The sequence below is a fragment of the Cygnus atratus genome, chromosome 4 (assembly GCF_013377495.2).
Source record: "Cygnus atratus isolate AKBS03 ecotype Queensland, Australia chromosome 4, CAtr_DNAZoo_HiC_assembly, whole genome shotgun sequence".
Lineage (NCBI taxonomy): Eukaryota > Metazoa > Chordata > Aves > Anseriformes > Anatidae > Cygnus > Cygnus atratus.
Genome location: NC_066365.1, coordinates 64,963,474 through 64,980,306, shown reverse-complemented (window position 1 = coordinate 64,980,306; position 16,833 = coordinate 64,963,474). Strand labels below are relative to the sequence as shown.

General features: G+C 33.7%; 1 protein-coding gene across 1 annotated transcript in view; it reads left to right on the top strand.

Annotated features, from left to right (window-relative positions):
• Positions 1-16,833, top strand: part of JAKMIP1 (janus kinase and microtubule interacting protein 1) — a 153,233-nt gene that overhangs the window by 115,181 nt on the left and 21,219 nt on the right. The window contains exons 12-18 of the mRNA XM_035547232.2: positions 2,387-2,470; positions 5,454-5,516; positions 6,811-6,909; positions 9,934-10,035; positions 12,785-12,838; positions 13,227-13,292; positions 16,719-16,787. Coding sequence (XP_035403125.1) covers positions 2,387-2,470; positions 5,454-5,516; positions 6,811-6,909; positions 9,934-10,035; positions 12,785-12,838; positions 13,227-13,292; positions 16,719-16,787 — 537 coding nt within the window. The remainder of the gene's footprint in view (positions 1-2,386; positions 2,471-5,453; positions 5,517-6,810; positions 6,910-9,933; positions 10,036-12,784; positions 12,839-13,226; positions 13,293-16,718; positions 16,788-16,833) is intronic.

Below are 16,833 nucleotides of genomic sequence, written 5' to 3'. Positions count from 1 at the left end.
AAAATCTCCAGAGCTCCCTTTCAAGCTCAGTAAGACTGATTCTAAAAACATATTTAAGAATTAAAAAGAAAAAAAAAAATGCAAAAAATAACCCCAAACCACAAAACTGTAGAAACGTGTTATGTGTTGTGACTTACTACATACTACTGCCTTGCTATATGTTGCCTTGTCTTGTGCCACCACAACATGCTGCTAATAATGCAGAAAGGCAAAGATTTTTATGAGGCTTATCAGTTACTGGTGGAGAGAGACTCAATTTATCCCCAAGGTAAGAGCTGCTGCTAACTTGATGTTTCTACTGCTTAAAACAATTAATAAAATTCTCACAAAATTGCATATTGCTAGATTGCAGATGAGCATATATTACTCACTTCACCATTTCATCCACATCATTTTCTCTGGCAAGCATTTTAAACTCCACTTACAGAATTTTCTCAAGCATAGAAGCAGTATGTTTGTGGGAGCAGAATTGCTGTGTCTTAATACAAAAAGCTTTTCAGATAAAAGTTACAAAGAAAGTAGACTGCTTGACATTATCTGCATTTACTTACAACTTAAAATGCTAGTCTATTATCCCCAGAGCCAGTATGCAGGAAATTCAGATTGTACTTTAAAATGTGTCTTTTTTTCCCAAGTTTGTTTGAAGTGGTTTTCAACTACCTTCACTTTTTCTTTTCTGTGAAATACAGTTCTTAGAACAGAGGAATTCTTGCTATACAGTTTTATTTGTTAGAGTTCTCAGCATCATACAAAAGCTTAGTCACATTTGAGACCCTAACTAGGAAGCTCAGCTGAGGAACAGAGCAGGGACTTTGTGGATAATTTCTCAAGCTAGATGTAAATCTAGAGGAAGAACTGGGTGGTCTAATGCCATAGTCTTGCTACCTTCACCTGTTAGACATTTTCCTTTAATATTTACCATTTTTATTTTTATTTTTATTTTTATTTTAAGCCTCTATGATGTATTATAGCATGCTTTAAAAGACGTTTAGATGTAGAGCTTAGTGATATGGTTTAGTGGAAGACTTGTTAGTGTTAGGTCAGAGGTTGGACTCGGTGATCTTGGAGGTCTCTTCCAACCTAGATGATTCTGTGATTCTATGGTTGAAGAATATTTGTGGTAGTATTTCACCACACATGCTTTTGGTTGGTATAAGAAGAATTGCTTTTCTCCTGGCCATTACTGTGGCAATTTCTACTATTCCAAAAGGCTGTTATATTGTTAACAATATCAGGTGATTGCAGCTGATGTTCATTTAATCTCAAAGATGAGCAAAGGAATTGTTTTATTTCTTTCAAAAAAAAAAAAAAAAGGAGCATTTTTACATCTGCTGTTAAATTAAGATTTCATAGGTACTGATGTATTTGACAGTTATGAGAGACCATTATATATTCCATCTGCCTTCATGGGAAGGGAAGCACTGATATGAATATTTTCGTAATAGCTTTAAAAAATTTATTTTGCAGGCATTTGTAAAATGTCCCCTTAGTACACTTTAGAATGGTTGCTCTTCCTTGTTAAAGGCATTTTAATCTTTTTTGTCACATTCATACAAATCCATTGTTTGAGGGAGTCAGAAGGCAGCTTTTTTCATGGTTAGTTTTGTCCCAGTGTTCTGGTGTGATGAACATTTCCTGCTACATTTGGATGAGGCTTAAGATAAACAACAAGGATGTGAAGATGCAGAAGGAAATCCTTGTGGGAATTTTTGAACTGTGTGGGTGAAAAAGTGCCTAAAGTTGGGTCAGAAAATTCTTGCAGCAGTTCCAAGGAGTCTCGTTGACTGAGGATATCCAGATATCCTTAGTTTTGTACATCTTTTATTTAGTACCTAGTATGATGCAGATGCTTCTAGGTCATCTCTGAACTCAGTGGGTAATACCTATTTGATAGTTTAAGAGTCATGTAGAAAGAGGAAAATTGTGTGGTATATGCTGTTTATGGGATAAACGAATTATTTTGGGTCTATACATTTTACTCATTCTTAGCCCTTTTAAAAATCAGAGGCTGTTGTTAATTTATTCACCGCTTTTTGCAATTCTGTCTTGCCCTTTCTGCCCTAGTTACCTTACGAATATCTTCTTCTTATGAATTGCTCTTTCTGCTCCTAACATTATTTTCTTTCTCTTCCGGGAAGACTTTGTCACTGAATATGTGATGTTAATATCTTCATAGGTTAGGAAAGAAAAATGTTGTTTTACTGATGGCTTTAAGTATTTTGTAACATAGAACCAAAAACAATTACTTTAATAAAAAACATTAAAAGCTGACTGGATGACCCACACGTGGGTGAAAAGCATCCTTTGATTCTGTAAAAGATATATCTGTTCATTTGTATGTGCATGCATATACACACAATTCATAACACCTTTCTTCTCCCCCCAGACTCGTGAACAACTGCAAGCTGATCTTCTCAGGTGTCAGGCAAAAATTGAGGACCTGGAGAAAGCTCTAATCGAGAAAGGACAGGTAAAAGGCTCTCTTAATGTCCTCTGCCACATCATTTTCTCCCTTGCATGCAGTGGTGCCCTTGCCATCTTCATTGCTTGCTGGTGTGTTAGTGTGACTGATGCAGCGTAATTATTACTCCAGCAGTGGATTACTTAGAGGAAAATATTACATACGCTTAAAAAAAAGTCCATCAAAGACTAATTTTCTAACACCAAAGCATAATATTGGAATAGCCACATATACATGCATTCTAAATTCTGTTCCCATTCAGTGCAGGCTTTTCTTCTGTTTTGTTTCTTTGCTATATATTCCAACAAGATGTGTATTCTGTATTTGTATTTTAGAATATTTTTGGTGCATAGTGTAGGAAAAGGATGCTTTCATACTGCCACACAGGATAAAATTAGGCCTCATGCTTCAGTGTACCTTGTAAATGCTACTAGTGCGTATTTAAAAAAGTCTAGGATCTTCAGGAAGGCTGGTTAGAGTTTTAAGACTGCATTTAAAAGATGTTCAGTTGCATAACTACTAGAACACACAGAGAATATCAAGGAGGTTATTTTGTGCTTTGTTTATTTTTTAAAATAGTAATTTAAGATTGCAGGTAGCATATGGTAATAAAATAAGATACATTTATCTATAGAGATGCATTTCAAAGACTAATGATCCTGTAGCATCAATTAAAAGCAACTTACAAATAATGCTATTTATTCTGTGTAAGAAAGTTTTCTGTAAAATTCTGTATAAATTCAAAGGGGACCATATTCATGTTAAGGATAAAAATTGATAAAAATTGTTTATGCTCACTTCCACACAAATTGCAATTTCCTTAGTAAATTCTATGTAAATAAAATATTACTGAAATAAAGAATATGTTATCAATCTAACAATATTGGCCCACTGAGGTTTTAGAATAATAATTGGAACTGAAAACCTCGTGAGGATCAACTGCGGACATTTTAGTTTGTCAGTGATTAAGGTGCTGTAGGCAAATTGCTGTGTAATTGAAAACATTAACAAAATAATGGACTATTGCAGTGTAAGATATAAGTACAATGTATGTGAATAAGATAAGCAACCATGGATACACATGTAAGAAATTACTTCTGTGACTTCTGTTTCTGGAATGGTACATGAAAAAGGTATACTTGGAAATTAGAATTCAGTTAGTTATTACTTTATAATAATAATAACTCTTAATAATAACACCTCGTAACCACATTTACAACCTTGTATCTCTTGGTAATCTGAGATGGCCAACAGGGATGTGACATCACAAGGAGCAATACAATATTGTCCCTAGTGGGCTAGTTTGTACGCTAGCACAACCTTTTCACAGAAGTGGTCACAGTGTCTTCGTGAGAACCTGAGAACCTATTCAGTTTTCCTAACCTGTTAGTATTTATATTCAACAAAATAAAAGGTGATGATGATAAACTGACTTCTTTGTACACTATGTGATTTTTTTATTTTATTTTTTTCCCTCATCTAGAAGGTAGTGCTGATGACTTAGTAATACTTGTGAAATGTTCATTTGGGGAATCCGTCCTTAAAATGTTTTCCAAAAATAAACAGTGAAATAAAAAAATCTAGTGCATTATCCCAGGAATTTTTAGTCTTATATTACAGCTGTAGGAAACAGAAACAGCAAATACCTTCACAGTTTTCCTGAAGTCAAATTCAAAGCAGAAGATTAAAATCGTGTTGTTAAAAAATATTTTGAAACTTGACTCCTTCATTTCATTTATTTCAAAAATTCTTTCCAAATACAATTTTTCCAGTACTTATTTTAGTACATTTTTCTTAGCATGTTACTTTTAACATCATAACACTGAAGAACTTGTTTACTGCATGAAAATTAAAATGTGCTTGCCTATTCTTGTATGTAAGTGAGAAAAGGAGAAAAAATGGTAGAATATGAAACTGTTGTCTACAGTAAGTAGAAAAAAAAAACCTTTAAACTCTTCAAAACAGGGTATTTGGAATAAATATTGTCTTGGAGTGTTTTTGTTTGACTTTTCAAAGCTAGTTGAGGGGCTTGGCTAGCCAGATTTCCTTAATTTCTAGTGGAGCATCAATGTGCAAATACCTTGCTGACAAAAAGAGTATCAGCCTTAATGCTGTAGTGAAGACATTTAGATTTTAAATGAATTGTCCTTTTTAGCAAGAAAATAATTTGATTTAAGGATGGAATGTCATATTAGTTGTTGGACATTGTATTACTAAACTAATTAGAGCACAATGAACTAGGTTGTATGTTTCTCTACAGAGAGAACAGAGTGAATTTGACTGTTAAAATCCATTAAATCCGAATGTCCAACTTTGTTTTTGTATTTTGGGTCTTTATAAGGATATTTGATGAAGCCTTTTGAAGCCATGGAAAAACAGAAAAGCAAAGAGCAGCTTTGGAGCAAATGATCAGATAGAAACAGTTTTTATTTGAAGAACATCATATATCACTGTCTTTCCTCCATACCTTGAATTCATTGTCATAAATACTGTGTATTAGCTTGATTCTCACACTTTTTTGAGGAGGACAATTAACTGTATGTCCCTGAAAGTTATTTTCCTTTTTCTTCCCTCTCTCCATTGGGACTTATGTTGTAGAACACAAAATGGGATGCTTTTGCAAGAAACTCCCCAACTCTTTACAATGGAAAAATAAATACCTGAATAAATAATTTTTTGTTTGTTTGTTTTTTAAATCACAAAATGTTATGTAACTGTCTTCACCCACAATTGCAATATGCAAACATATTAAAGTAAATGCTTAGGAGACAGGAGACAGCTTCAGGAAAAAAAAATGAACTTTTATTTTCTCTGTAGTTTCAGTTGCGGTTTCACCTTGAAATACTTATGATTCTTTGATGTGTGACCATTTCTATACTTGAATGTGCAATGGTGTCTGGGATCTTGTAATTAGTATGTTTATTTGTCTTGTTTAACTATATATATATATATATATGTATATATATCTTTTTAATCCTCTCCTTCTTCGTAGGATTCAAAATGGGTAGAAGAAAAGCAGCTGCTAATCAGAACAAATCAGGAGTTGCTAGAGAAGGTATGTGTTCAGAGTCTGGGATTTTTTTCACAATTGCTGCCCTTTATCATAAAACGAATGGTAAAAGGAAATGAATGTACCAAATACTGGAACATCGACTTAAAAGTTGCACACTTTATTTCTCTCCAGAAACAGAAATTCTGATTAAAGTACCATTATCAATATGCTTTTGTATTCTTTGGGAATGGAAGCTACTCTTTACTGTGGAATTACATTTTGTATAGGCCACAGTGGGACCTAAGCCTTCTGATGTTTCTAGTTTCTGCCAATACATAATCTAAAATATTCATGATAATGTGGAATGCTTGTATTTTACCAGTTACACAAAGATGACTATTGTCAGGACCACTGAATTTTAAACCTCAGCTAAAATTTCCTGCTCGCTCCAGCCTTGGATTTTTATACTTTTTCCACACATTAAGTAATACTAGTTGATTTAAATCTATTGTATTATTTCCTTTCTGAAGTATTCAGAGCTAAGCATCCTCATTGTTCTTCACTGATGCTGGGGGGAATGTTAGTTGGTACTCAGAATGTAACTATTATTATAGTTATTAGCAGATCAATATTAATGCAATAGAAATAAGATAAAGAAAAGTGCATGACTAAAAGCAGCTACAGCTGGACTTCATTTATTCAGACACTTACATAGGTATTCTAAATGCTATAGCACATTCCACCAGGTGCTACACTTCTGTTTAGTTTCATACAAATAAAAAGATCACCCAGTTAAGCTAGCCAGTAGACCAAATCTATAGGTGGCATAACAAAGAGTCAGTTTTGAATTTCTGTTTTGTCATTGTTAGTGACCTAAAGCAGAAGTCTGGAAAATTAAAAATTAGGCATTAAAATATTCTCCATTATTGTGTTTCATATGCTGTAAAATGTAAATGTCTGGTTATGCAAAGACAATAAGAACAGTCTGTGCAAATGTTAATCCAATCCAGTTTTATTCACCTTTTTTTCACTTTTTTTTTATTCACCTTTTTTATTTACCAATCTTTATTCAGATTTTAAAAGAAAGTTTATATTTTTAACTTGTTTAGATACAGTATTCATATCACTTTTCATACTGGCTTCGGCATTATTATTCTAAGAGATCATAGACTATTTTCTGCTGTCAGTTCTTAAAAATACTTTTCTGATGGGAAGTTCCTTCTTTATCTCCAAGACAAGGTCCAACAGCTGCTGAGAAACTGTAAAAACAGTTTTGCCTAAAGCCCTGATCCATAACTTAGTATGATGCCTTTTCCATTGTTTACAGGGTGTTAATGATGTTGTATTTGTCTCCTAGATTTACAGAATGGAACAAGAAGAGCATCAGCTGAAGAATGAGATGCAAGATGCAAAAGACCAGAATGAGCTGTTAGAATTCAGAGTGCTAGAGCTTGAAGTAAGAGATTCTCTCTGTTGCAAACTCTCAAATGGAGCAGAAATTATGTTTGAACCCAAGCTGAAATTCCTGTAAAGATTACTGATGTCTGGTGCATGTTTAAGGGAAATCACTTAGGTATCTATTTTTTAAATGTTGTATCTTGGGATAATGAAATTGATACCGCTGCCTTAATGTGTTTTGGAGAGAGTGCTCACTAATGTTTATGAAGATGTAATATAGCTAATATATATTGCATATAGTTTGTTTTACATCTAATAAAATATTTTGTTTTGCAGTATTTGCCTTTTTTATTTGTTTCATTTCCATAACTACTCCTTTCCTGCATGTAAAATCACTCAGTATATATACTACAGCCTTGGTTGGCATTGCTTCAATTAACACACCTTCTCACGTCTTGCATGCAGTGAAATCTAAAGATCTGACACATCCATCACATTAATGTATAATTGCTTTTAACTACATTGATTTAAGATTGACAGCATTAATATGAAGTAAAATGATCTTAAAAGAACACATTTTGATAGCAGCTTTGAAATCATTTCTCTTACCTGAAATCCATTTTCTGATTGGATAAAATGGTCATGGAATAGAAATAATTTTCATCACTCAGTTAAAAGAAGGAAAAAACCCCTCTGAGAATGTCAGTTAGTGGTGAAGTACACCACTTGCACAATGTGTAAGTGGAAGTAGTATGTTGCCCCTAGCAAACTTCTTTAAAAAATTCTATACTTTGAGTTAATGAAATAACTGTGAATAATTTTTGTGAATAACAATTTGAACATGTAGCCTGTGATCACAGTAGAAAGCAATGGTTCTCATAAATGGGGCCCGTATAGAATTTAGTAAACTAGTTGGGTGTGATGCATTGTCACACAGTTGTATCACCTGATAACACATTGTTCAGTTTCAAAGATCATCAGCCTTCTTAACACCATCTAGAATAAACTCTCCAAGAAACCTGTCAATGTCACTCCTCCATAATTTTCACCCAGCACGTTTCACCAAAAATCTTGGCATGTGTAACTTTTCTGATAAAGATGAATATGTCATGTCATCCTGTTATATGGACATTCTGCATTTTGTCTTTGATATTTCTTAGTCTATTTTTTAATCATTTATTTTATCTACCATACCTTTTAATGTTATAGCACATTATATTCTAAATTAAGAATTTAGATTATTAGAATTTCAGTAGGTATTCTGGAAGATAAAAATGCTTTCTAATATATATTCTTTATATTCTGTTAAGCAACTGTAGAGTAAAATGCTGAACAGTTTAGCATTAAATTGGCAGTTACCCTAGAATCTGCTCCCTAAAACATAAGTGTTTTTAGAAGTAAAACAATCTGAAAAAAAATATTTGTAAAAGAAAAAAAAAAGTGCTTCAAAACATCCTTCATAAAAGTATTTTCCACATACAAGAATTACATGAAAAGTAGCTCAGTATAATGTGTCTAGTTTTGTTATCTGCTAAATCTTTGAGGACTTGTTTCACAGAATAACAATGAGAATATTTTTGTGTGATTGCAATAAAAGATTTTTCTCCTTAGTAGGCAAGCACGTAGACACAAATGTGATTGACAATGTGAATTCTTTAGTAAAATTGTAAATGCTTCTCATAATCAGAACAGTATTTTTCTCAGAACAGTTAAATTATTTCAGATAAAAAATTGATTAGGGTAGAAAACTGAACCATTTGTTTATCATTTAATGCAAGCAAATTCATGTAAGTTTAGTGCAATAGCAAATGATTAATTCAAAAAAAAATCTATAATGATCACTGAACGTGGACAAGAATTAAGCTTCTGGTTTTGTATTACAATAGCTATGTCACTTAAGTCTATTTCAAAATTAGGCTGTTAACAGGAAAATTATTTAAAATAGAGCCTTTGGGGGAGGGAGGGGGGAATATACAGAGCACAGAGATATTTCTCTCAACATTGTAATTTCAAATTAGGTTTAGACTAGTTAATGAACAAGAGTTGCAATGCTTTGTAATCTACTTAAGTGAATGGATTCAGCCCTCTTGCCATTATCAAAGTGCCACATTTTATGGTTTAGGAAATCAGGCATGCATGGATGGACGTAAGAAGTAAAATATTTGCAGAAACTCTTTTTCATTGAAACTGAAGGTCTTGTTGTCAGTACCTCTCGTTGTATGGAGAAGAAATCTGATTTTCTTCACTCATGTTCCCACGGCCATAGTGAGTTCAGAGTAAGACCCAGGGCCTCGGTTTCCAGGGTCTTCAGTCCAGTCATTTTCGCAACCATGTTAAAACTTCATTTAAGTAAGATGTCTTATTTATTGTTTTACTGTATTTTTGTCTTCCGAAGAAATAATAGCATTGATATTTTGAAGAAACATATGAAAATCAAGTAGATGGGCTGGATGTTTTAGAAACACTATTAGTTTTAGACAAATAAAAATTCATAATTTTTTAGCTTTAGCACAAAAGCATGTTTGTGCTAAAACCCAGCATCCTGGGTTGTACAGAGAATAGGTCTGGGGATTTCACATGCTTTAATACAAAAGTTAACTGAAGAATAAACAGGGAGTAGATACACACCTTTAATTTTATTGAAAAAATCTGTGATAATATTTGTTGATTTTTTTTTCCTGCAGTTTATTCTTCCTAACTAATCCTTTGTTCAATGAAAGAAAGCAATAGTGAAATGAGGTTATAATTGACATTAATTATTGCAAAGAATTTTTTTGCAGCTCCAGTCAATTATTTTGGCAACATACAAGGGTTTCTGGCTCTGGAGTATGTCTGTGAACTTTGCAGAAACTGTGTGCATGGAATTTGTTGGAACCTGAAACCATTTTTGTTCTTAGCTATGCCCAACATCCTACAAGTATGGTAGAAAGAAATATTTGTATGGTAGGAGTATGGTAGGAGGAAATATTTGGAATATGAATAGGAATCTGTCTTTTTAATGTACAAGTCTATTTTGTAAAGGTGGGAAATAATTGTTTATGTATAATCACACATATTGTTTTTAAACAAAATCTTTCCTCAGGAGAGAGAACGAAGGTCACCAGCATTTAATCTTCATATAACCACCTTCCCTGAAAACAATGGAAGTGCGCTTCAACTGTTCTGTCAACATGAAGGAATAAAGGTATATGGGGGAAGTTAGGAACAGTTGGATGGCCAGAATGAAGAACCCAATACCCAAATGAACGGTTTGCCATTTTTATCGTCTCACTGTAGGGAAGAAAATATGAAAAATACATATAGTAAGCAAAGATATTTATAACCGGGAAAAGGATTTCATAAGAATATGATCCGGTAGGAATCTAGTAGTCTGTCAGGAGTTCATTCATGAAAATGAAGGCTAGCCAGTCAAGATAATTAGTGTACAGTCTAGGTAACTGCTGTAAAAATATTACAGAGAAGAATGTGGGGTTTGATACGAGTCCTTGTCAGGCTAGCTACAGTACTTTTGTCTTTTCTTCACAATAAATGCTTTCATCTAAGGTCAGAAATACCACATTCACATACTATTTTACAACCAATTTCGTGAAGTCCCTAGACATTTCGTGTGTTGAATTAATATGCCTAGGTTATTTGCCTGGGTCAGGGCCTTGAATCATGAGGCGCCTGATCCAAAAGCTATTCAAACAGGTGAGACTATCATTTTAGATCAAGCAAAAGACAAATATTGGGATCTCACTTGGTTAGCTTGTGTTACTAGAAAGAAAAGGTTGTTCTTTCTACTTCTATACCCCTTTGAATAGGCTAGCCATACAAACTGATTTGCATGCTGGTTCACCTAAGACTGAGTTCAGGCTTGCCTTGATAGTAATGTTGTGTAACAGGCCAGGTTGACTTCTCCATCAGTAACTTAAGTGGAATATCTCTGTGTTACAATCCATAGCACACACTAGTATTTTTTGCCTGTATTTGTAATTGTGTTTACAAGCTCCCTAATGGAAGACTGGTTTCTATTCAGTTCCTTAATAAGCAATACTTTCAGTAGTGGAAAATAAAATTGTAGGCTATATAGTCCCTCTCCTTCTCTTAGATGTATAGGGAAGACTGAGTAGTCTTAAAAAAAAAAAAAAAAAGTTAAACCTGATTCCCACCTACAGGTTTGCTTGGTTAGTCATTTTCCAACATCACAGCAAGTCATCAGTTATAGTCAATCAGTGTATTGCCTTTCAAATAGAGCTTCCATGGGATGTCATATCTGCTTTTTAACTTACCTGTTATTCTAACTTGCATGTACAGGTTCTGGAACTCATTTTTATCCATTGCCTTCTGTTGCAGAACATTTTTTTCCTAAATGTTTTTTGTTTTTTTTTTGAATCCTCTTTTCAGCTTACTTGCCTGGAAGCAGGGACGGTCACCTGATATGGGCATACTGAAATTGTTTGCTTTTTATGTTTTCAGTATCTTTCAAAATTGTTAGCCATTGGCAGAAAACTAGATATTACAATGATGGAAAATCTGATCTGATTTTTAAATCTTTCTATATGCTTCTTCATGGAAATAGTTAATTAGAATGAGTATACATGGGTTAATAGGGCCAAGAACTGGCATATCTTGCTGAATTCCATTCCTCACCAGTGTAACTGATCAACTTAAGAAGTTCCTATTCAACATTGTCACTGCTGATCAAAATCAATAGCTTCAATGTTAATCCATTTCAACTAGAAGTGTATTTTAAGCTCTGCACCATTCTAAAATTACTGATGTGCACTGTTTAGAAACTACTGTAGCATTTGGAGACACTGCTGGTGTTGGGGGAGAGAGGGGAGAGAGGAAGGGCACTTCCCAGGATAGACCAACTTGAAAACAACACATTATTCCTATTTTGGATATTTGGATATCAGGATAGTCTAATTTGTATGGACTTTTTCCCACAATGGTGTCTGGTTTTCAAGAAATCTTTCAATTCATTATTAAGCCTTACTCTCTGGAGTCTGTTGGATATAGAATCATGAGCAGATCTGTTCTGATGTAGTTATGTAATTTGCAAGCATAGCTAGTTTGGCTTTAAAGAAATTGAAAGATCAATCATCCTGACTCCCAAATAATGCAGTTGTGCAACACAGATGTAAACCAGCATTATGCACTGTAAGTAATGAAACTAATGAGCCAAGACACAGCCACTGTGAACTGCTGACCTCTTCTAAGAACTGCTGAATATGAGAAGTTGAGAGTACCCGCATTATCATGGCTGTCGTTTTTGTGTGTATATTAAGAATTTCGGACTAACATCAGCTGGTCTTTGCTCATGCTGTCAAGACTCACTACCTTCACAAACAGCATGGCTGCATACAAGCTGTCAATGGGAATATCTTTGGCCCACATTAACTGGTGGGCCACACTCGGGGTAGTTCTGGAGTTCCAACAGTTCTGCTGTTATCAGATATTAAACAGTTCCATGAATATTTTCAACAACTTTTATAGTATAAAATAGAGTTCTGGTGCCTAAGAATGGTCCCTGGCATTGTTTAATCTAAAATGCAGGCATCATCTGTAGATTCATTCCTCCTCTTTTTTTTTTTTTTTTTTGATCAGTGGAGGGTTTTTCTTAATTGCAGCGACAGAAAAAAAGCAGTCATTTAGGCCTGTTTATCAGTTTTGATTTTTCTTCTGTATCCATCAGCAGGATGATAAACGTGAACAGTACAGTCTGACCTAATGCACAGACCTCAGGATTGCTTTCTATAATCAAGTGACATTTGGCTTTGTTTCTGAAAGTATCAGTAACACTTTTATAATTATGATGCAAAACTAACGTTTAATTTATTTGCATTTCAAGTCTTTTTGCATGCAAAGTGAATGAAGGGTACATAAAATGTAGCATGCAAAACTGTTTCTCACCTCCTTTATAAAAATGTGTTGAACATCTTTTTCAGGATGTGAATATATCAGAACTTATGAAGAAGCTAGATATTCTTGGAGATAATGGGGTAACAATTTTTTACTTTCAAATATAATTCTAGTTTTGTGGTTATTTTAAAGCACTTTTTTTCCTCACAGCAGTGGAATTTTTCTGTCAAAAAAAAAAAATCAAAATCCTCAACAGAAAACACTTAGGTCTCACTAAATAATGAGCAATTGCAAAATTATTACTGAGTGTCATACTGAATTAGAGCGGAAATTAAGTACTTTTAATATTTTCAATCATGGGACCCTTTTTGGTCTCGTTTATAAAATACTAAATGTTATAGCTTCTTTACTTTGATTCTGAAGTGTACAGAATTTATAACTGTAATTTAATTTAAAATTTATCACTTGTGTTGAAGAACAGATTTCCAATCCAATTTAAAATGCATCTTTTTTTTTTTTGTATTTTAGAATTTGAGAAATGAAGAACAGGTTGCAATAATCCAAGCTGGGACTGTACTTTCTCTCTGTGAAAAGGTAGAATTCCGTAAAGATTTTTGTCTGCCTAAAGACTGACCATGTCTGCTGAGATCTGATGTAACTGCCAGGGAAGCATAGCTTTTCTGTTAAATGCATCTGGACTAGAGCATGTATTCATCCTTACATGGCTTTGTTGGGATTGTGATATCTTGAGGTACAATCAAACATTCAAAATAAACCCAATTTAAAAGTAAAAATTTCTTCTGGGGATGTTCCCTTAGAATAAATTACTAAAAAGTCACTAAAGAAGAGCAACTTCATTCCGAGAAGTGCCAATGCCCTTTTGGGACCAGGTGTGCTGTGAGGTTCTCTGTAAATCACACTACATATGACTGAAAAATCTCTGAGTGGCCTGTGCTGCTTTCATCTGTAAATTAATGGGCATAGATAACAAAAAAGAACTTGTGCAAGACAGATAATTAGTCAGGTCACTCAATTCCACATGGCTAGCTCTTTAATTCTCCAATTACAGAGAGAATATAATCTGTATATGAATAACGATGTCATTTAGAACTAAGAAGGACTTGTCTCTTTTTCTGAAGAAGCTTCACCCTTTTGTAGGCTGCTAGTAAATCTTTCCTAGATTCACTTTTAAAATTCAGAAACAGAACTTTAAAAGTAAAATTTGAGCATTTTGGTTAATAAGTAATTATTGCTTTAATTGACATAATTTAGGTAATCTACTTTTCCAAATATCTTAATGTAGGTAATCTAAATAAGGTAATTTGATAATCGTTAGCCTAACTGAGCAATTGCTATAAGCAATATAAAAAGGAGGAGGAGGGCTAAAAGCCCTATCCTTTTGATTGCCTTATCGCATGAAAAAGAGGAGCTGATGATCCTTTAAGTTTCCTTTAAATTCAATAAATAAGGTGGAAGAACCCCAGTATGCAAAGCTAAGACATGGCCAGACTTTAGGGGTCAGATTAGGTTGATATTGTTCAGGTAAATAAATGCCTGCATAAAAAGTGCCAGTGGAATTAGTGAGTTTGTTTAATTGGTGTCAGTGCAATGTAGAACATACACTTTGTTATCTATAAGTTATTTCCATTAGTAATAAGGGATTGGCAGCTTTGTCAATAGAAGTAAATCCTTAAATAAATAGAACCATAAAATTAAAAATTAAGCCTTATTTATTTATTTTTGAATGTGAAAGTTATAGTGTAATTTCTACCCATGTAAAATTGTGGGGGTTTTATTTGTTTGGTTGATTGGTTTTGTTTCTTTGTTTTGTGCAGTCATAGTTTGCCTTAACGGAATTTTATGGTGGTCTTACCATATAATCTGGTGATCAGAAACTCAACACTCTATCAGAAAGATGAAATTTTTCATTTTATCTTACATAGGTTAATAGACTGCACTTTAAGACTGAAAAGAAAATTGTTCATTTTATCTGTGGACTCCATCAATTTTTTGCCATTTTAGTGAAGTCTATCACAGTAACCTCATAAGCACAACCTGACAGCCAATTGAATCAAGAGGGTACTCTGAGAAACACAAAATCTTTTGTCCATTTTCCTGATGAACATTTGAGGTACAGGGTAATGAATGACATCAAATAACTCTAAGTTTCTCCATAAGAGGAGACACTATCCATATCCAAAGTTTACCAAGACAAAGAATAGGAGAAAATAGTTTTATGTTGTCCTTAACAAGAGAAACATGATACGACATATTTGCATAATATTGAATGTTTTACAGCACTCACTGAGAAGCTCAACTGAAAAAGAAAAGACAAAATCTGAGAAGTAAAACTATATTATTGCTTTAACATCTGTTCTACTGAATGTATAGACTGAATTTAGATTAAAACAACTCTACTACTGCCTCTTCCGGTATAATGTAACTATCTCAGATGTCCTGCTACATGAGGAACACACAACATCCCTTGTGCCTTCCTATAGTTCCTTAATTACAAAGTACCGTATAATAATCACCTCATAATGAGGTTTTGATAAAGTAAGGGTGCTACACTATGTAGTGCAGAAGATGTGTCAGTTACGCTCATGTATGCTAATTATTCACACTCAATGGTTATTTTTTTATCAATTCTATTAACTCCAAAAATTAGACCTTTAATTCTTCCAAATAATCCTTCATTTGCCTTTATTGAGAGTAACTGTGAGAGATGCTGAGGACTTCCAATTTCTATTCATTTAAAGGGCTCAGAATGCTCACTGTCTTGCAGTATCCTTTATCAGCAGTGGGGCTTTGTTTAGCGATATCTTCAGTCTGTCACCTTCAAAATGAAGAAAACAAAGATTATGATGAGAACAGAATCTCTGGGGGATACGATGTTCCTGTTCACTTTCAACTTTGTATGCAGAGCTAAATATACTAAGTAGATAAAGCAAACTTCAATTTTTTATCCATTAGTCTCTTAAATAGTGGAAGGTCCAAATGCATGAATTCATGAATTCACATTTTGCTTATCTTGAAATTAAAATCCCAAATTAAAAAAAAGAAAAAGAAAAAAAAAGTTGTGTAATGTTTATCAAAGAATTAAACTAAATAGGAGTAATCTAACATTAGCAAGCAAAGCATCTGATGAAAGTGATAATTATCCATTCATCATTGGCAAAGCTATGGTTGATCTTAATGGGAACTGGCCTACAAAAAGAAGAGTTAGTCTAAACTGCACTCTCTGAAAACTAGTCAGTGATCCTTATTTTGGACCAATAAAAATGAAATGAAATATAAGAATTCAGAGCCGAGCATTCCTACCCATTCTGGTAAATGCTAAATATTAATATAGTTCTGGTGATGTTAGTAATTCAGCAAGAACTTTCTATCCATGCACTTAACTTTTGCAATATGTGATTATCCATTTGGAATACAATACCTATTCTTCTTCATTCTGACTGAATTTTTTTTTTTTTAATTCATGACAGCAACCACACAAAGCCCATTTGTCTGTCCATTTTATTATTTCTTCTATACCACCAATGTTTTAGAAGTGTGCATCTTCCCAGTAAAGACAGGCCAAACTGTGAAAGAAAGTATCAAGTTTACCACCTTCTCTTTTGTTTAAAACACCATCTGGAAAAGTGCAGGACTGGTGCCCTGAAATCTTATGATTTTGCAAATGTAGCCAACAAGTATATCAAGTTGGAAAAAAAAAAAAAGATTAATTTTGCATTGTTCACCCAAGTCTATGTTGCATCTTGAAGTTTACAGGAGGAAAGAAACTTTAATAAGAAAATAGCCACTTATTGTTTTTGATTGTGTTTCTACAGTCCTCCATTCTGCCTGTTTTCACAACCTGCTTATTCAAGTGTAACTTCAAAGTGAATAGTTAATAAGGGGGAAGCATATGCCTGGCAGTGTTGGCAACAAACTTGCAAAATGTTCAGTGAAAATTTTTCACAAGCTCTGTTTTTTCACTTTTCATTTTTTCCTCTTCATACTGCTATGTTCATGTAGTGGTTAAAACAGATAGAGGGGACAGAAGCTGCACTGACACAGAAGATGTTAGACCTGGAGAATGAGAAGGTAAGTAAAGGTCACCAAAACCAGAATTCATTTAGCTAAAACTCTT